The following is a 20,698-nucleotide window of genomic DNA, read 5'->3' as shown; positions in this document are numbered from 1 at the left end:
ACATTTAATTTTCTTCGATTTAGTTGCCTAAAATGAAACCATTTTGTCTTTCTTACTTTACCTCAGGCTAATTCTTTTCTGCAGCATGTTTGACAGACAGAATTAAACAAAAGTGCCTTTGCCTCGTACTCCCTATTTTCTAAAACATGCATGGGAATCTAAATTGTTAAACCATTTTAATGGATGTCTCTTACAGTTGCTATAATGCAATGATCGCTTAGGTCATTTGCAAATAGGCAAAGTGGTGAGTAGTTTTTCAATGTGTCAGAAGTGATGGGGCAATGAGGGGAAAGGCTTAGGGCAACAAAACCCTCCCACAGCTTTATTAAAACCTGTAGAATAAATTTAAGATTTAATACTAAATGTTCAGACTGTTTAATTGATTGTGCCCAGATATGAATATACTGGAAGTAAATTATGGACATTTAGATACAAGTGCAGCTCATTAAACTCTGCATCTGTGTCAGTGTGTTGATCTCCTGCCTTTCAAGAAATTAATAGTCATATAACATTAACATAATGAAATTTACATGTGTCACAGGAAACTTTATTTGTGTTGTTTGATTCTGTAACACCAAGAGGTGGGGCAGATAATGCAGGCATCGTGGTAGTAAAGCACCATGACCATGTCTTTGATCATTTATTACAGAATTCTGTTAATAGTTGAAAGTTTTTTCCCTGAACGTATTTGGTTTCCCTTGTACATTGACCACGAAGACTTTTCCTCATGTGATGTTATGCTTTGCTTCTTTTAATGCTTTGCCAAATTTATAGTATGCTATGTGTGTAATGAAGTAGAATTTTGGCATTTCTTACACTAAAAGCTTTACAAACACGTTATTGTTAATACACAGTGTCTTAGATGTTAAAATAAGATAGGCTACATCTATTTGAAATGACAGCTATGGTCAAAGGATGCTGCTAATGTCAGATAAAACTTAAACTTTTAATGTGCAATATTTTTTACATTTTTTTTAACATAAATATGCTCCAGCACATTTCCTAATGTGGGGAGGTGCTGTTGAAGTCTCCATTTAGTGAACAGCACTGGCAGTAGTAGAGATATTCACTTCTAAAAGTTTTGGAGTGATGCTGTTTGCCCTTCAAACCAGGATCAACTTTATAATATCATAGCTAAGGCTATGTGAAAGGCTGTGCAGAGTTTCTAAAAAGAGCAAAGCAAGGCTGTATACAAGGAGAAGAAGAACAGCTGGACTGAGCAGAGTGGACTGATTAATGGTGAACTTATGCTTCTCTGTTGATACATGTAAATGTCTTGGTGGACATATGCAAAGAAGGGTTATGGATAACCATAGGTTGCAAGTCTCACATTAGTGCTAGCATTATTTACACACTGTAACTTTAGGTGAATTAACATTTTACGCTAATTGTTATCTGTAAATAAAATCTAAAAAATTTGGCCACATTTTGTTTTTTCAATATTTTTTTATTTGACACATTCAAATGAGGCAGCTTTTAGTGTAGCTATTGGATGGCTTTGATGGCAAAGTTTTTGGAGGAAGAACATACTTTGCAACCGAATGAAATCAATCATGTTTTCTGTTTAGCCCAAGAAAACGAAGAAAAAAGGTTTTTGTCAACTAGAGTCCGTCTATAGCAACTTGAGCTTGAGCAACTGAGCCTTTGCAGGGCATATGGGTTACAAAGAAGTGTAGTTTACAAATTGTCAGGAAATCACACAATCTCTTAAATTAAAGCGGTAGAAAACATAAATATTATACAGGCTGTGGATGTTGCGTCTACGGGCGAAGCAAAGGCCAGACAGTAATTCCCTCCACCTACCTCCGAGTGGCGCTGTGGACAAATCAGATAACTCTTCTTCGTGGCGCTATTTCTGTATTTGAATTCTTCCGGTGTAAGCCACATTACGGGGCGATGCTTTTTTTGTTCAATAATACAAACCTTTAGTGAAACACAAAACAAGTTGGCCTTTTTGCGGTCTACGTATTAAGGCTGAGCGGGTTCGTTGTGACTAATGCCAAACATGGATATCCCAAACCCCCCCGAAGGTGAGCTGTACGCTGCAGCAATGAGAGATTTTCATTGAGCTTTAGGTAGCACCCGTGCTACAAATAGCTGCTGCTGCACAGTTAACATTACCTTTACAGTTAGCTTACGGCTAGCGCTAGTAGCAGCAGTAGCTGGCTAACAACAGCTAAACATGTGAAGTTAACGTTTACAGGTTAGGTAAACGCTGTTTTACGTCTAGCCTGACATTTGCGCCTTAGCAACATTGATAACGACGTGAGAATAGGTGGTAGGAGCTAACTGTGCTAACGCTAGCATAGTTAAGATATTAATTCCCAGGACTAACTTTGATCGCTTCTTTTCAGATTTGTCTATTAATGTCTATATGTGTATAAATGTCAGATTCCAGTAGACTCTCGAGATGACTCTAAACTGTTAAACAGTTGATTTAGTATGTTTAACACAAGCACAGGCTCAGGTAAACAAATGCACGGCACTTAAGATATTAACGTTACACTCCATTTTGAAAAAAAAGTGGTCAGAATTAGCGCTTGTTTGTGCCTTCACCGTTTACCTTTAGATAAATCTCTAAAGAGCAGTGGTTGAAAAACTCAGAAGACAACTTTTCTACGTGCAATATTATCTCCTAGTTATATAAATGGAAATTTTACATTTGTAGATTTTCATTCTCACAGGGAACAGGTAACATTTTTTATCTTGCAAATGGATTGAATACTACTTAAAACAGACTAGTATTTTACCTTTAGAATTTAATCGAACACACATTTAAGCAACCCCCTCCCCCCCCTCGTTCTTAATGAGATGTTGTAAAAATAAGAAATTCATTATTGGCTGACTGAGCTTTGACTGGATTTTTCCCTCTTCTTCCACAGATCAAGAGCTCAGGAATGTGATTGACAAGTTGGCCCAGTTTGTAGCTCGGAACGGGCCAGAATTTGAAAAGATGACAATGGAGAAACAGAAGGACAACCCCAAGTTCTCCTTCCTGTTTGGGGGAGAATACTTCAGCTACTACAAGTGCAAACTTGCTATGGAGCAACAGCAGCGTATGTAATTAAAGGGAAATGCCACCATAAAACTAGAATTGCATATAGATAATGTATGATGTTGGAATGTTTGGTATATTTGGTATTTCAGTTGACATCCAGCTCATTCAACTGAATTAAAAATCAATGACATGAATGACAAACCTGTTATTATTGTTATCAAATTCACACACACCCTGTGTTAAATTGATTTGAACCCTAGAACACCTTGTCCGGCCATATACAGATCGCCTTTGCCATTTATTTCCTGTTTTGTAAGACACTGGCTTGAACTCTCCAACATCATATTAAACTATGTGTTTTCTGTTTTAGAGTGCATTTTCCTTTGTGTTAGAAGAATAATGTCTGTGTTATTAGCATCATTGACAAGTAAATACTACCTACTCACACTTGCCATCTGCTAATAAGAATGATGAATTAGATAACTGTTATTATTAGCCGTGTCCTACAATAGAGTAGCAGTTCAAACACAAGCTGCTTAGCTGGGCCATGCTTTTACAGAAAACCCATGTGGAGCTGAACATTGCTGAACTAAACTGTGTGAAAACAGACTTGACAGACCATAGGGTTGGATATGGAAGCGTGTTATATTTTGGGCACAGATTAAGTTAGAATCACAATTTACAGAGGAGTTGGGAGACTGTAAAGTGTAAATTAAAAAACAATGCAATGATTTTAAAAATCATTTGAGGCCTGTTTTTGATTTTAAATGGTAAAAACACAACATATCAAATGATAAATATGAAAAATGTAATTGGTTCTTGACAAACGTGTGCCTATTTTGAATTCTGACATCCTTTAAAAAGATGGGACACTGTGTTGCATCATCTCTTTTCTTAACAATATTTTCTTAACAACACTAAATAAATATAAGTGTTTGGGATACCGGTTGCTTTTATTTTAAAAAAAGAGTTTTTTTTTTTTACTTGGTATGGGATTTCAGTTGCTCATCAATTTGGGATCTACTTTATCATAGATTTCTTTTGATAATGCACTAAATGTCTTAGTGGGTTTGCACTGTAAGTAACCCAATGTTGCATTAGACTTTTTTAGTACTGAGATATACTGTTGCAATACATGCAGAATGTGACCTTGTTGCTGTAACAAGTAAATCTTATCTGAAAAATATATTACTGGTTGGCAGCACATGTTGCATCAAAACCTGCTAATATTGTTCAGTATTAATGGTAGTTTCACAAAGGTTAATTTATTTAAAGAAAACTTATTTACTCAAATTTCTTCATTCCAAAACATGTAGCTAACATAAATTTTGTACAGACTAGTGTGAATTGCCATAATTCCACCAGAGATTTTGTGCAACAATGGAGATCTATGGCAAACATAAACAAGCTTATCAAGACTACTGGCTGAAAAACGAACACAAATGATTAAATTTTGACTCCTCAGCCCACAGGGCAATTTTCAACTTGAGTCAGTTCAGTCCATTTTTAATAAGTTTGGGCTCAGATAAGGCATCAGTTTTTTCTGGATCATGTTTATATATGATTGTTACTTTGCATGATAGTGATTTACTATGCATTTATGAATGCAGTGACAAATATTAACTGACAATGGTTTTCAGAGGTGTTCTGAACTCATGCAGTGATTTCTACTACAGAATTCTGTCTGTCTTTAATGCATTGGCTCCTGAGGGCCTGAATATCATTCAGTATTGCTTTTTTGCCACTGTCCTATGTGTACAGAGATTTTTCTGAATTTTTTAATTCATATTGTGAACCATAGATGATTATTCTCCCTATTTTTTTTGCAATTCTATGTTGGGAAGCATTATTCTCAACATGTTACACTTTTATTTCTTCCCACAGAAAAACTCAGTTTATACCTAATTATCATACTGACCTGCTGCTTTCTTCCTGTCAAATTCCAAATGAGCAAATATTTCTCAGTTTCAGCATTTGATATGTTGTGTTATTTAAAATCAAACACTTTTTAAAAATGGGGTGTTTTATATTCCTAAAACCAGTAGTGACCAATAGGTGCAGTCCAATACTGTCAAAACTGACATTTCAAGAGCAACAGCTTAATATGGCTAATTGTCATTGCTAACACTTCAAACTGTCAATAGCTCATAACACTTCACCACATCTCCATCCCCTTGGTACACATTATGAGTTGTTCAAAACACAATCTCCGCAGGCTTCTCTGCCTTGCTGCCACGTTAAAAGTTAGTGTAGTGAGTATGTGCTTTGGTATGCCATGTATTGAATTTGTAGGTCATGTATAAGGTGATGTCTGGTTAGTATTTCATATCTAAATTTAAACATATCATGACAGTACAAGACCCATTGAGGTGTTAAATCCTCCAGTACCCAGCTCTAAATATAAATCCTGGTCCTCATATTGTTATCCTAAACTCCATCAAAATTAAACCGAACAGTATAACATGTCATGACATGGCTTCCACTCATCCTTTGTGGCCTTGTAAGTTGACGCCAGGGCCTCATTCTTTGTACATGGCTTAAAAGAATCAAGATGAAATATGTAGTACTGGATGTTCCAATCCTAGATACAGTGATCCAGTTATGTTGGGTCTTCAAACTCACTTGAGAATGCAGTAGAAAAGCTGGATTCATGTGAAATAACCGTGTTCTCGTGGTTGTTGACTAGACTATATACACTCACTGGCCACTTCATTAGGTTAACCTGTACAGTCCAGTAATCCAGCCTGATATTGAATACTGAATTTTCGGCCGGCATACAGTGATTAAACATATGAGGACAATTGGCATGGAAAAGTTGCAAAGGTGAAAAATAATGCTTTTATTTCTTTATTTAATTTAATATTTTGAGGCACTGAACACAGATCAGTATGGATTGAATAATTGCTTTCAGTGTGAATACCCAGTTAGTTCACTGTAAGGTGGTCAGGTGATGAACAGCCTGTCAAGAAAAGCACAGTTCTATGCAGCCTTGCATGGAGTTCTTGTGTCAGTTGTGTAATGCCACTGAAATGCATTAAAGTTTGCTTTTCTCCACTTAGATCCCTCTACCCACGATGGGGAGGAGTATAAATCTGAAGGTATTTACTTGAAACCAGATTAAGCAGATGTTCAGTTACAAACCAGAAGTCCAGTTCAAAATACACATTTTGTTTTTACACATTTGTGCTTGATTTTATCCCACCTGTGCTTGAAGCATTTAGGTTTGCTTTCAGTTTTAGTAAATTTTTCGTGTTGCTTGTTTTTTCTTTTCAGTTTGTGCTGTATTGTTGTAAATGAATTTCACTGATCAAATGGAAGGATAGGCCTATAGACTTGTTTCTGAGCAAGGCGTTTTTCTGGAAGTCTTGACATCCCCAGATAAAGTAAATTGGCAGCAGTAGGTTTTGGTGTTTTTGCAGGTAACGCTCAACTGTTTGCACTGGCACTGTGCAAACACTGTTAAACACAGGTGTCGACCTGGCAGCCTAAACCAAACACATTTGTATATGGCACTAAGTGATGACAGTGGGGTTGTACTGACAGCTTTCGACAAAGGATTAGAAACTGACAGGTTTTATATGGCTTTCATGACTGGAAAATGCCTAGTTACAGTTAAATACAGGTAAGGCTAGGCAATATATGAAATGTAATATTTATTGGAATTTGGGTTTTTGAATTATGTAAAAAGTGCTTAAATGAAAAAAAAAAAAATCAAGCTTAGCGTTTCATCTGCTGCAGCAGCTGCAGTTCTTTGGAGGTACTTCCGTAATGTCAGCTGTCACTGTTTCCTTGGAGAGAGGCCTTGCGTGTGTGTTTGGTGTAGGAGTTAACAGGCTGACGTATTTGCAGCTGCAGCAGGTGAAGACAACATAAAACTAAGGAAGGGTTACCACAGAAAAGTCGAAATGTCTGATAATTCTTTTTGTCTCTCTTCCCTTTGTGTCACTAAGAATTTAAAACACAGTGTCTCCATAGTAGGTGTAGCATTAGTCACCTGATAGCAACCAGTACCGTTGCTGTTGCAGTACGATAGTACAGACTGTAGGTCACTTGTGTTTCTGGAGTCTTCATTTTTTTCCGTACAGTCTTGTGAAAACAATATCTCAGTATCTCAACACAATGTCTTATTTTTTCAAATTTGGTGGAAAACTTTGAGTTAGACTCTGGGATAAACAGCCTAGATTTTGATGGTCAGAAATCTTCTGTCTATCTGTGCCTATCCATTATTTTGAATATGATAGCTTAGGAACAGATATGCAGGTATGAATATTTATAATATTGTGATATGTCAAGAAAATAACAAGGAGTTCAAGATTGGCACACTGGGACTCTTGGGTAAACCGATTAGAAAATGAACCTGGACAGACTTGCATGTTCACTTAATGGTTTCATTTAGCCATACAATCGCTAGGTGGTATTTCTAGTTTAATTTGCAGTTTGTGGGCCAACTTAAAACAGTTTGATTTGTTGTAACATTTCCGTCATGTGGAAATGTGTAAACAAGATTCCATCTTATTTTCATGCCGTGTTTGTTTTTTCTGATGCTTGAGTTTTGGAGATGCCAATATGTTTGCTTTCAGTAGACAGGAGGCTGAAACTAACAGTAGTGGTTGTATTCATGCTGGTTGCATGTCTTTTAAATTTTGTTCACTCTTCTGCTTTGTTCTTATTGCTCATCTGCTTGCTGCCTGTAACCTGTTAATTCTTATTTGACGTTTAGAGGTCACTTTGACTGAACTAGTTTTGTGTTAACAAACACCACAACATCGAACAAATGGTTTATGGAATACACCTTTCTCTCTGGCCATCTGCATCACACACAGCATCCACTCTACCAGTCATAACACAGTTTAATTAAAGCTTTAACTTCCTTGCATATGTTTCTCTGTGGTGTTTTTGCAGATATATACAATCCAGGGGGTAAAGATGTGGTTGATATCCCTCCTCCTCCAATTCCAATGATTGCTCCACCTCCAATTCCTCCACCTGCAACACCCTCCATTGAGGAACTCATTCAGCAGAGCCAGTGGAATCTGCAGCAGCAGGAGCAGCATCTGCACACACTCAGACAGGTACAGAGCAAGGGGGATATTATTACATCTATATCAAAAATGGTTATCTTTTTTGTTTACAGATTTATCAGTAAACACAGCTGAAATATACACTTATGAAAACATGACTGTTGGATAAAACTTTTAAACACATGCTCAAACATGCTGGTTTACAATCTGCTTTGGTGTCAATCCAAGGCTTGTCAGAGGAAGCAAAAATTGTGTGGTGGACCTTGTTTCTTAAATGTTCTACCCTTATGGACAATAGTAAACAAACTACATTTCAAAATATCCTTAGAGGAAAATGAAAAAAAAATTTTTTTTTGCTGATTTTATGTGTGCAGGAACAGGTGAGTGCAGCCATAGCTCTGGCAATGGAGCAGCAGACCCAGAAACTGCTGCTGGAAACTCAGTTGGACATCACAGAGTTTGACAACCTGCTGCAGCCCATTATAGACACCTGCACTAAAGATGCCATCTCTGTAAGTGTGTTAAGAGTGCACATTAGTTTGCGATGCTTTTGTAAGTAAAATGTATTTGTATAGCACCATTTACAGCGCTATACGTGCGCACATTCTTAAAACAGCTTAAGATCAACTTTTATACTTCACTCTTGTGTTTTCTTTATTTCAGGCTGGGAAGAACTGGATGTTTAACAATGCAAAGAGTCCACAACACTGTGAACTGATGACATCACATCTTCGCAATCGCATCATTGCTGATGGAGCACATTTTGAACTCCGCCTGCATCTCATCTATTTAACCAATGATGTTCTCCATCACTGGTAGACGGACCTACACCCATGCATACATACACAATCCTATGTGGATCACTTCACCCCTGCCCTTTTTTGTCCACAAAAAGCCTGCTAGAGAGTGTTAAAAAAAAGTACAGTGATTGTTCTTGTTAATAAAGGCCTCCGTAGGATCCTTTCAAAAGATGCTTTTTATGTAAATGTTGGGAGGTAAATTTCATAGTCCTCCTTTTTTAAAATTAAAAAAAACATTTTCTCAACCCTTCAAAGTAGTCACATTCAGTGACTACTTCACTAGGGAGTAAATTTGATACTATAAAAAATTAACTCTGGAAGGTATCCACTTGATTTGATATCAGTCTTCAAATGGGCACATGACACTTGAAAAATTGTGAACTCTGTGTTTGTGTTTTAATGTGTCCTCCTAGCCAGCGGAAGCAGCAGAAGGATTTGTTGGCAGCTCTGCAGAAAGTTGTGGTGCCCATCTATGCCACCAGCTTCCTGGCTGTAGAGGAAGAGAAGCAGCAGAAAATCACAAGGGTAAAGAGCTGCTGGTTTTAAAACCACATGGATTCTAAATCAAGTAGTGATCAAAGTAGTGGAAGGCTTAAAGTTGCTATAATTGTCACTCTAGTATAGTTTATAGTTAATAAAGTTTATAGTTAATAGTTTTTAACTTATTTTAAATGAGACAGTAATAAAAAAAATAATATATTAATTACGAATAATATTATGAATAATAATTCAGCTTTAGAAGATATGGGCTCTTTATCCAAATATTCTTTTCAGTGAAGTGGGAACCAGCTGTCATGTCAGGATCTTGCAGAACGGGACCCCTGAGATAACCCGGTCAGGCTCCTGCCCTCTTTTGAGTGTAGTGTGCGATAATTCACTGCCGGATGTGCTGTAGGATGCATTTTTTTGGGGAGACTGTTGTGATGGGAGGTAGAGGGGTCGTTCACCATTCCTGCAGTTTTTGGCTCACCAAACCTATTTAAACCTATTTGTTTCTGGACTGCAAATTAAATCCTGCATACAGATTCACAGATTCTTCTTTATAGCATTTTGTCATTCTCACCTGATTTGACTGTGGTAAGCAGGAGATGGTTTATGATGCACATTCCCTGCTTCCTTCTGGAGAGATTAGAGTCTACTCTGGTCTAGGCCTGGTTGTGATAATCTGTAGCTTCAGAGAAATCTGTCACTCCTGTTTAGTCCCTCATCACTCTCCTTTACTTTCTCTCTGAGTAGAAGTGTGTACATTTAAGACAACTACTTTTTGGTTTAGATTAGGACTACTTTTGTCTCTGATTATTCCATCCACCTCCTCCTTAGTTGTTGCAGCTCTGGGAGAAAAACGGATACTTTGATGAGGAGACCATTCAGCAGCTCCAGAATCCAGCACTGGGCCTCGGCCAGTACCAGGTAAGTAGGATAAGAATTGGGGCTCTGCAGAAATGTGATATCAGTGCAATGTTGGATTTTGTTCCAGACAGCAGCTGGATTTATGAGTGTTTCATCCCTGCTCCGATTTGAAAAAAACTGTTTTGAGATTTTTCCACTTGCTGTGATTTTTTTCGTATTATTATTTTTTGTAGCTACAGCACATATGGATGTATCCATTTAAATCGGTTAAGGCCCAATGATATTTTTACATATCCTTGTCCCAACATGAACACGGAACGGAGGTGCCTACACCCCTATGCAGTTGGAGATACAGACAGTATTAGTCAGTCCCTCCAGGAATTTGCTATGTTAGCATTGCAACAATGAATTCAACCAACCCTCCATAAATTCTATGTGACCTTGTAGTTTAAAATGTTACTCTGGTAAAGATTGATTTTTGGAGCGAGGCAGAACTCTAACAGTTGCAACAGCCACTAGATGTTCCTGTACCCACAGCTACAGCTACAGATTATTTAATCATATATTACTGCAGTGAAGGTTAATAGTAACAAGGGCTGCCTTAAGTGGACGACGGCTGTTAAGTTATGTTATTACTGCTAATCATATGGCCAAGCTGCTGGCTGGCTGTGTGAATCCAAATATAGATATTAGAAACTATGTTTAGTTTCACTATTGTACTAAATAATTCTAGAATTAAATAGGCCAATATTATCATATTTGACATTATAGTGGCCTGGTATCTTCTCATTAAAACTGTTCAATGAAATAAATTATATTTGATGTATTTCGCTTTATGTCAATCAAAAGAACAGACATACTCAACAAACAAAGCTACCAGCACTTTGCTCAGGCTGTCATCTATTGTTTATCAGCTGATGAAGATCAGCGTCAATTCAGCTGCCTCATGTGCCCCCTGCACTACGTTTTAGATGGTCTTCCTGCCATTTCTGCTAAACAACAAGCGACACTCCAGCACAGACAGATGGAATATAACTATTCCCTTTGTTACTTACAGTCAAAACACTATTAATTTTGCTTTTTACTTTACCCAGTCAGGAAGACACACATTGCCATTTTGCCATTGTAGTCTTTATATTGCTTCTCTTTACAAGACATAATGATTTGCTAACTAGTCTGTAACCATGTTATGACTCTGTGTCTCACCATTTAATACCTGGATCTTAGCAGTTGACTATGAAGAACACTGTGGTGTTTGGCCTTTTTTAAGCTCAGTGTAAATGGGCAAAGCTGTCATAAAGACAAGTCTACTTAGGGTTGCAGGGTTGTGATAACACTGTGACATTATTAGATTTTCACGCCTTTTCTTCTGTCTTAGGCATCTCTCATAACAGAATATGCTGCAGTGGTGCAGCCGATCCAGCTGGCTTTCCAGCAGCAGATCCAGGCATTGAAGACCCAGCATGACGAGTTTGTTGCCAGCTTAAAGCAGCAGCAGCAGCAGCAGCAACAACCACCACCTGCTGCAGTAGCACAGCTAGCTGCCCCTGCTGAGCCTGAAAAGGCTCCACCTCTGAGCACACAAGCAGGTGGGAAGACACACATGTAACAAAACCTGAATCAGAGCATGTTTACATAAGAACCAAAGAAAATTGTTAAGGCACTGTAGATTGATACGGTCATGCTCCTCTTCTAACATAGCATGACGTGTACTAAAAAAACATTTACATACACCTATTAATTTTTAGAAGTTTTGATAAAGTAAAAGTTCATCTGTATAGGATTGTGACCTACACTGCAAGGAGACATATGTGCTGTAATGTTTTGGGCTGTGTGTACTGCACAGGGGATGTCAAGCCTCCCATGTCAGGTCCTCCTCCAGGGGAGTTTGATGGTGCTTCTACCAGATCACAGGACCCTGGCAACCCCAGTGGACCCTCAGATATCCCCTCCAACAAACCTGCGTGGTATGATCCCCAGCACATAGGCCCCTGGAACCCTAACCAGCCGGTAAAGATTTGTGTATTTCTGTAAATGTGAGAGACTGTGTTGTGTGTATGTTTAGCAAACCTTTTTATCCAAAGAAACATGCAAATAAGGAATATGAGGCAGTGGCTAAGGTGACAGATTGGATCACACATTTTTTGCTCAACTCCTCCCTGACAGCTAGTGCCTTGCTTGGTCATTGTAATCTATTTGAGTAAGTGACAGAAGAGAGGTGAGAGGTAAAGCACAGAGAAAGTCACTGTAGAAGTTAGATGAAGCTTCTAAGAATGGACAATCCAATTCCACAAGGCTACAGGTGCATCTATCTCAGTTCCAGAATTTAAAAAGGATGCAGAGAGAGCAGATTGGTTGGGAATGTGAGAGTTTAGGAGATAAGAGTTTCTACTAACTGAATTGAGTTATGTAATTAGCCTCCAAAATTTAGGCACCAAATGTTGTAGAGTTTGGGTTGAGCGATCCTGCCCTGCAATCATTGCTTTCTTGCTGTGGATGTGTGACCTCTTTAGTTTTTCATTTAGCCTCTTATGAGACCTTATAAATGGTCTGCACTTATATAACGCTGTTTTACCTATTGGTAACCAAAGCGCTTTACACTGCATCTCATTCACTCATTTGCACTCAAAATCACACATGCACACTCATACACTGATAGAGAGGTTCTATATAGCTAAGCTGGGGATTGAACCAACAACCCTGGGATTGGTGGACATCTGCTCTACCTCCAGTGCCACAGTAATGATGTCACCTGTTTAAAAATAAGATGACTTAAAAAGACCTTGATATGCTAATATTGTCAAGTGACTCGTATAACTATGGAGGAAAAGCATAATATAAACTCATATCATTGAAAATCTGGACATGAACTTATTTTTAGACGCTTTTCCTACTTGAGTTTCTGGTAAAACTGATTAGTAAAATACTATCGGTTTGTCAGACAGCTAGTGCTAACAGTAAAGTTTAACATGCAGATTTGATTTGACAATTATTTTGTGTTCAAACATACTTAAAATGAGTTGTAGTTCTTTTTTGTATGTTTTGCAATCATTTTAAAACTATTTCATTGAATAAAACCAAAAAAAAAGAAAAGAGAAATAAGTGTAGGTATTTTTAAACTTTTTCTTGGCAGAATAGTGCTGAAAGTTGTTTTTCTGCTTTTAGAAAAATGTGCTAAGAGTAATGAATTATTCATTGTCTATATATTATATTAAGTTTTTGTATTTTAAAGACCTAATAAGGCAAGTCGAGTTTAAGTTGCTTTTAGCTCTGTTGCTCTGTTGGATGGAATTTGAATGAAAATTTAAACCAGATGTATTATACATTTGGTATAGCTATAATAAGGGTCCTAGCCTTAGTCCACACGTGTTCTTTGCACTTAAAGATGGTATACAAATATTGTTGGCTTGTACGCTTTGTGCATAACTTTACAGAGGTTATTGTAGTGATGATACTGATAAACCTGAATTCATGAGTTCAGGGAGCTCACATAAGACCACATTTAAGCATTGTTTTTAAGATGGATTTGAACCACATGTGAGTTGTAACAAACTGAAACTATGAAAGTCTTGTTCAGATACAGACCTAAGAACACATTACAAAAATTCAATACATACATCTTTAACATTAAAACAATACACTGGACTCACTTAACAATCATCAAGTCCCATAAATTTTGAAATGGTCTCGTGGGCTTCACAAACTGCAATCGAGAAGGGAGTCATCTTCCAAGAATGGACAGGTAATAAACGTAATAAAGAGTAAAGATACATGAGCAGGCTTTGCCTAGTTAAGGAGCAACTGTGCATGCTGGCTGCCCTGCCAGAAGCAGCAGGATGAGCTGTGCCCATATGAGGCTCTGAGCTGGATATGCAGTCAAAAATAAGACCTGATCTGAAAACAAGTCATAAATGCAACATACCCAGTAAAATGTATTCAGTTAGTGTACATTTTGCAGACTTATTTTGAAATAGCAAGGGTGATCCAAGCTGAACACTGGTGTAATGAAGATGGGGTCTGTCTAGGATCACTAGGGGTTCATCTGTAGAAAGACAGAGAGGAAGAAGAAACTTTCCGTCATTCATTTTAAGAAATCTGAGCCCCCCCCCAACACTCATGCTTTCTAAATGCTTGTCTTCCCCAGCCTCCTTTTGACCCAAACCAGCCTCCCCCTCCTTGCCCTCCGTGGAACAGCCATGAGGGGATGTGGAATGACCAAAGGGACCCAGGGAACTGGAGCGGAGGTCCTCCCAGAGAAGGAGGCCCTTGGAGTGGTCCAGGTGGGTCTGAGCCAGGCCCTCCATCTTGGAACTCGTATGAGCAGCAGCCGCCATGGGGAAACCAGCCTGACCAGCCTCCCTGGGGCCAGAGGGAGCCTCCATTTCCTCCACGCATGCAGGCATGTTTACTGTGGTTTGACTTTGGGTGGCCACCCAGGTATATTTGTGCACACATATTCTAAAATCTGTTCTAGAGAACGCTGACATCTTTGATCACTTCACTAAATTAAATGTCAGAACAGTAAAGGTAAAGTTAATTCCTTTATTTATTGATTAAAATTAATAACACACTAAATGAAATTTGCCAAAGATTGTATATAGAGAGATGTATGCAGAGAGAGGGATGACACCATATGACACCAGGTGCACTAAGGTCCATAGGTTGTTACTATGTAAAACAAGGAAATGACTTATCCTTAATATTTGTACCATTTACCCTGAGCATCTTTGGCAGAAATACTCCCTCCCCTGTCAGCCACAAAGGCAACAATAATCAAATTTTGTGGGAAACACTGTTTATACTATTCTATACTTTGTAAATAAAATATAAACCAGTACTAGATATTTGTTTCTTTTTGCTTATTTACATTAATAACTTGTATTTTTATAGAGACCTCCCCACTTCAGAGGGCCTTTCCCTCCCCACCAGCAGCCACCTCCTTTCAACCAACCGCCTCCACCACCGCACAATTTTGGACGCTTCCCACCACGCTTCATGCAGGATGAATTTCCTCCCAGACACCACTATGACAGGCCGCCATACACCCCACACCGCTTTGACTACGCTCAGGGAGAATATCCTGGAGGTGAGTGCAGTGATTGGTCTGTCACTCTAATTCCTGGCTTTGCACCTTTTATTGTATTTTATTAAAGTAATTTCCTTTTTCTGTGTTTTTTTTTTGTCTTGCATTTACCAGACATGCCAGGCCCTCCTCCCCACCACCACCCCAATCAAAGACTCCCTCCACCAGGAATGGGGGCTGATCATCCTCCCTGGGGTGGAGGCCAACACCCAGATTTTGGCCCACCCCCACATGGCTTTAATGGCCATTCACCTCACATGCGTCATCGACAACATCCAGTCCAAGATGACCCCAGTCTGGTGCCCAATGTGCCCTATTTTGACCTGCCTGCTGGTCTAATGGCTCCTCTGGTCAAAGTAAGTCACCAGCTGCTGGTCTGAGGACAAGGGCATGAAAAAACTATTATCAGCAAAGGAACTTTCTTGATAGACAAAACCCAGCTTAATATCAGCTATCATTTTAAAGACATGTAAAATCTTAGAAATAGTGCAAAGGGGGTTTTTACTGATGGATTTTACATCATCTCAATCTCCCAAGCTCGTGTTATTTACACCGTTTAAGGCATTTATTAAAAAACCCATAGACTTTGAAATAAGGGAACCAGAAGTGCAAAAATGGAAACTGAATTCGAGGTTTTAGGACTAAAACTAGCTAGAAAACAGACTTAATGAAGATTAGAGACTGATCCACCACATGGTTTTTGAACAGGCTCACTGGACTCCTTTATATATCTCATAATCTTTCTTGTACTGTCTGTTGCTCAGCTTGAGGACTGTGATTACAAACCCCTGGACCCTAAAGACATCCGACTGCCCCCTCCCATGCCACCTAGTGATCGGTTGCTAGCTGCTGTGGAAGCTTTCTACAGCCCTCCATCCCATGATCGGCCTAGGAACAGGTACGCACACCTCAACTCCATCTGCAAGACAAATCGGACAATAATGAAAAAAATAATGTGGAGGATACATCAGAGATTAGTGTAATCTGACTCACACTGGACAGGGGGAGTTCCAGGTGATTCTCCACAGCAGGCATGTTCAGCTTTAAAGCCCTTCTGTAACTCCCTGCTGCTCCTGTGGTCCTTGGTGTGGGTTATCATTTCTTTTGGAAATCTAATTTGTTCTCAGAGATAAAATATAGTGTTTGCTACTTACGTTTCTCCAGGTAAAGTCAAATAAAATATATTGTTACACAGTGTGTCCTCCGTGGGCCTGATTTGATGTTCACATCTACTCACATCTCTAAAAGTCTAAAATTTCCAAATGCACATTATGTGGCTGTTTTTATGTGTGGCAATGTTAGTCTGTGATAGAATTCACTGTAGATCATAGAGTTTACTTATGGCCTTCGTCGCTTCCTTTATCAGTGAAGGCTGGGAGCAGAATGGATTGTACGAGTTCTTCAGGGCCAAGATGAGAGCCCGAAGGAAAAAGGGCCAGGAGAAACGCAACAGGTGTGCCCCCACTCCCTTTTTCTCTTTGTTATAACCTTTCAAACATATTGATAGCTCACTGTTTGTGCTTGGCCTTTTTTTTTTATTGCTCAGTCTGGAGAGGATGTGTCTCTTAGACATCTCACTCACATGTTTATTCTGTATTTTTTTCACCCCTTCCTATCCTGCATTGGCTCACTGTAGTGCTCGTGGAGGCAGTCGCTCTAGGAGTCGCTCTCGCAGCAGGGGGAGATCCTCCTCTCGCTCAAGCTCTCACTCTTCAAAGTCGTCCCGGTCAAGGTCCCGTTCATCTCACTCCCGCAGCCGGTCCCGCTCCTACTCACGATCCAGGTCTGCAGAAACACACATTTGATATAGTTTTGGAGATCAGGGCATCTTTGTAGTTGTGATGTGACATCATAGCATAATGGCCCCTGTTTCATTTAGAGCCTAAATGATATTTTTATTATTCAGGTCTTTTTTTTTTGAGGACTGTAAGACCTGTTAGAGTGATAGGCCTTGATGCAGATATATTAATTCAGCTGCTGTGCTAATGTGCTACTTACACAGATACAGTGAGTTCCATGTTGCAAGTAAGCAGCATAAAAGATTTTTCCAGCTTTTACCCTGTTTGACTTTCTCTTTAGGTCCAGGAGCAGGTCCAGGTCATCTCGCAGTCGCTCTCGGTCCAGATCCAGATCCCGCTCACATTCACCTAGTAAGAGACGCCGTGGCCCCAAGTCCCGGAGCTCCTCCCCTCCGTAAGTGGCCCTTAGTACTTTTTTTTTTTTTCTTAAGATGCTCTTTGTGAATTTTTGGTGTAGATGACCACTCTCCTGCTTGCTACAGTTCCACCACAGCCTTGGGTGTTACTCAGTCCAAATTGTCTGGAGATAACAGGTTAGGGGAAGAGAACAAGGGCCATCAGCTGCTCATGAAGATGGGTATGCCCTTTTTTTTTTTCTTATTTGATAACGTAAACTCTGGAATACTTAAGATGTTTTTAATGTGCTTGTTTTCCATCCTGAAGTGTACTTTTCCTCGAACTGAAAGGAGCCGCAGTGATTTCTAACTTTTGTTCTCTCCATCTCCTGTTGTCCTGACTGCTGTAGGATGGAGTGGTTCAGGGGGTTTGGGGGCTAAAGAACAGGGTATCCAGGACCCCATCAAAGGAGGAGATGTCAGAGATAAATGGGACCAGTACAAAGGTGTGGGGGTGTCACTAGATGACCCCTATGAGAACTATCGCAGAAACAAGAGCTACAACTTTGTCGCCCGCATGAAGGCACGCGAAGAAGGTACTGAAGGTTATGCTGGCTATGTAAATATTGCTCGCACTTCTCGGCAATGATAAACCACTTCTTTTGCTCTATAATTTTTATTTTAGAATTTTTAAAAACAAGCCCAATTCCAAAAAAGTTGTGTAAAACGTAAATTAAAAACACAATGCAATGATTTGCAAATCTCATCAACCATTTTATTCACAATAGAACTTAAACAACATATCAGATGTTGAAACTTGAGACATTTTGTCATTTCCTGGAAAAAGAATTTAATTAGATGACAGCAACACATCTCAAAAAAAGTGGGACCGGGCAATGTTTACCATTGTGTAGAATCTCCTCTTCTTTTAACAACTTTCTGTTAACATCTGGGAAGTAAGGAGACCGGTTGGTGGAAATTTAGGAGAGGAAAGTTGTCCCATTCTCGTTTGATGCAGGATTCTAGCTGTTCAACAGTCCTGGGTCTTTGTTGTCGGATCTTTTGTGCCAAATAGTTTCTATTGGTGAAAGGTCTTGATTGCAGGCAGGCCAGTTCAGCACCCAGACTCCTGTGAAGCCAAGCTGTTGTGATGGATGCAGTGTGTGGTTTAACATTGTCTTACTGAAATATGCAAGGCCTTCACTAAAAGAGACATTGTCTGGATGCTGTACCTTTCAGCATTGATAGTGCCTTTCCAGATGTGTAAGCTGCCCACGCCAAGGCCCTGGTGTGTCTGAGCCCATGCAGTAATGTCCAGTAAAGAATTACGACTGTTTTTAACGCAGTGCCACCTGAGGGCTTGAAGATCACATGCATCCAGTTTTGACCTTTGGCCCTGTCTCTTGTACATCATAATCTTTAAGGTCTTCGCAATTTTACGATGAGGAACATTTTTCTGAAATTGTTCCACAATTTTTAGACACAGTTTGTCACAGATTGGTGATCTGCTGCCCATCTTTATATTTCAGAGGCTCTGCCTGTCTGAAATGCTCCTTTTATAGTCAGTCATGTTACTGACCTTTTACCAATTAACACATTTAGTTGTCAAATGCTTCTCCATTTTTTTTTTATTTGCAGCAAATACTTTGGGCGTTTTTTTTGCCCATGTTACAACTTTTTTGAGATGTGTTGCTGCCATCAAATTCAAAATGAGCTATTATTTCCCACAAAATGGTAAAATGTCTGGTTCAAATCTCATGTTTATTTTTGTTCTATTGTAAGTAAAATATTGTTTTTGCAATGTTGCAAGATTTGCAAATCATTGCATTCTGTTATTATTTACATTTTACACATCGTCCAACCTTTTTTGGAATTGTGGTTGTCTATTCAAAGCCTAGACATTTACAAAATACATTGGGTTGCACCTAATCTTTATACCTCTATAGTTGATTTAATTTATTTGTAGTATAATTATATGACCATGCTCTACATTCTAATAATTCTTAAAGTGAATATTACTTTTCTTGATACAGTCAATCGGGAACCTCAAGAGGCCCCTTCAACTGACTGATGGCTACAAGCAACATCCTCATCTTCCGTTTTGCCACCTTTACCAAGGATCTTTATTGTTGCTCATACATCTAGGGTCCTAGTCAGCCATCCCACATCCATCCAGAGAAACTACAGTGACAGTACAATGTCCCAACACACTTACTCTGCTGAATACAGAATCCCTAGAACAGAGAGCCCTGGAACAGAGAGCCTCAACCAGGAGTATAAATTCAGCAGTCTTTGCAGGGACACTGGACCTGCAGTCTGATGAAACAGATGGATTACAGCAGTCATATTTCAACAAATATTTTACCCAGAATGTTTGAGATTAGATTTTTTTTAAAAACTGTCAAACACCAAAGTTTTTCTTACAGACAAAACACCTGCTCAGCAACTCACAGATTAATTTATCATAACAAAAATGTGTGTCTGAAATCTTATTGTTGGATATCTCCAAACCTTTACTAATAAAATTGAAGGTGTATTTGTTCTAGGTCTGACTCACAGTATGTGGAAATGTTATTGTGTGAACTGATAATGGACAATAAGTAGAATGATAAAGCTTGGTGGTTCCTCTTTGGAATCTTGTTGTTTTGTTTTTTTCATTGCTGACTATTGTAATTCTTTTTCATATAATGACTTCAAATGTGGACATGTACATCTGACATTTAGTTTTAGAGCTAAAATAGATCCCACAAAACAAATCCTAAATATAATCAGTTGTATTTTTCTCCATAAGCACACTGTAGAGAAATAACCTTAAATAAACAGAAGTCTGACTCTCAAAAGGGCATTTTTTTGATTCCACCTTAATGCAATTTAATGAAATCTCTTGTTCTGTCCATGTGTTTGTGTCTAGTTCTGCTCCCTACATCAGTTATTAAATACTTTAGTTGTAACAGACCAGGCAGAACCCTAATGTGTAATGTGCAAACACATTCTAAAGGTCATGAATTAGTTGTCTCATAAGTTTGGCTTTTACCTTTGCATATCTGACCTTACTGTATGGCTTTTATGCTTAAATCATAGGATGTGGATGATTAGTGACAGGAGGAAGTTTATTTTTATATTTAATTTATGAGATAATATTTTGATAAAATATTGTACCTTTTTAGACATTATTCTAACGAGTCTAAAAGTTTACAATTATACAGAGTCAATACAGTTTATGGAGGCTTTAATGTAATTTTGATGAAACGGAGAATCACGTATCTTTTAGTTCTCTTCTTTTATTCTGGAGGCCGGAAATGTAGTGGTAGC

At 38.7% G+C, this 20,698-nt stretch overlaps 1 protein-coding gene and 1 long non-coding RNA gene across 4 annotated transcripts in view; both read left to right on the top strand.

Annotated features, from left to right (window-relative positions):
* LOC137132049 (uncharacterized) overlaps positions 1 to 20,698 on the top strand; it is a 205,992-nt gene that overhangs the window by 11,946 nt on the left and 173,348 nt on the right. The window lies entirely within an intron of this gene.
* cherp (calcium homeostasis endoplasmic reticulum protein) lies at positions 1,854 to 20,226 on the top strand. 3 transcript variants are annotated; one of them, XM_067513751.1, is made up of 20 exons: positions 1,854 to 2,030; positions 2,883 to 3,056; positions 6,058 to 6,096; positions 7,901 to 8,070; positions 8,394 to 8,531; positions 8,683 to 8,834; positions 9,233 to 9,344; positions 10,140 to 10,229; positions 11,548 to 11,758; positions 12,016 to 12,179; positions 14,314 to 14,568; positions 15,060 to 15,255; positions 15,367 to 15,608; positions 16,017 to 16,150; positions 16,619 to 16,705; positions 16,889 to 17,035; positions 17,332 to 17,445; positions 17,534 to 17,628; positions 17,797 to 17,982; positions 19,420 to 20,226. In XM_067513751.1, the coding sequence occupies exons 1-20, from the start codon at positions 1,997 to 1,999 to the stop codon at positions 19,455 to 19,457; spliced, it is 2,778 nt and encodes a 925-aa protein (XP_067369852.1). In that variant the 5' UTR covers positions 1,854 to 1,996; the 3' UTR covers positions 19,458 to 20,226. The 3 variants fall into 3 exon arrangements, with proteins under 3 accessions (XP_067369852.1, XP_067369851.1, XP_067369853.1); XM_067513750.1 differs by having other exon boundaries at positions 19,396 to 20,226; XM_067513752.1 differs by lacking the exon at positions 6,058 to 6,096 and having other exon boundaries at positions 19,396 to 20,226.

The sequence above is a fragment of the Channa argus genome, chromosome 8, assembly GCF_033026475.1.
Source record: "Channa argus isolate prfri chromosome 8, Channa argus male v1.0, whole genome shotgun sequence".
In the NCBI taxonomy this organism is placed as follows: domain Eukaryota; kingdom Metazoa; phylum Chordata; class Actinopteri; order Anabantiformes; family Channidae; genus Channa; species Channa argus.
This window is presented reverse-complemented; position numbering and strand designations above follow the sequence as displayed.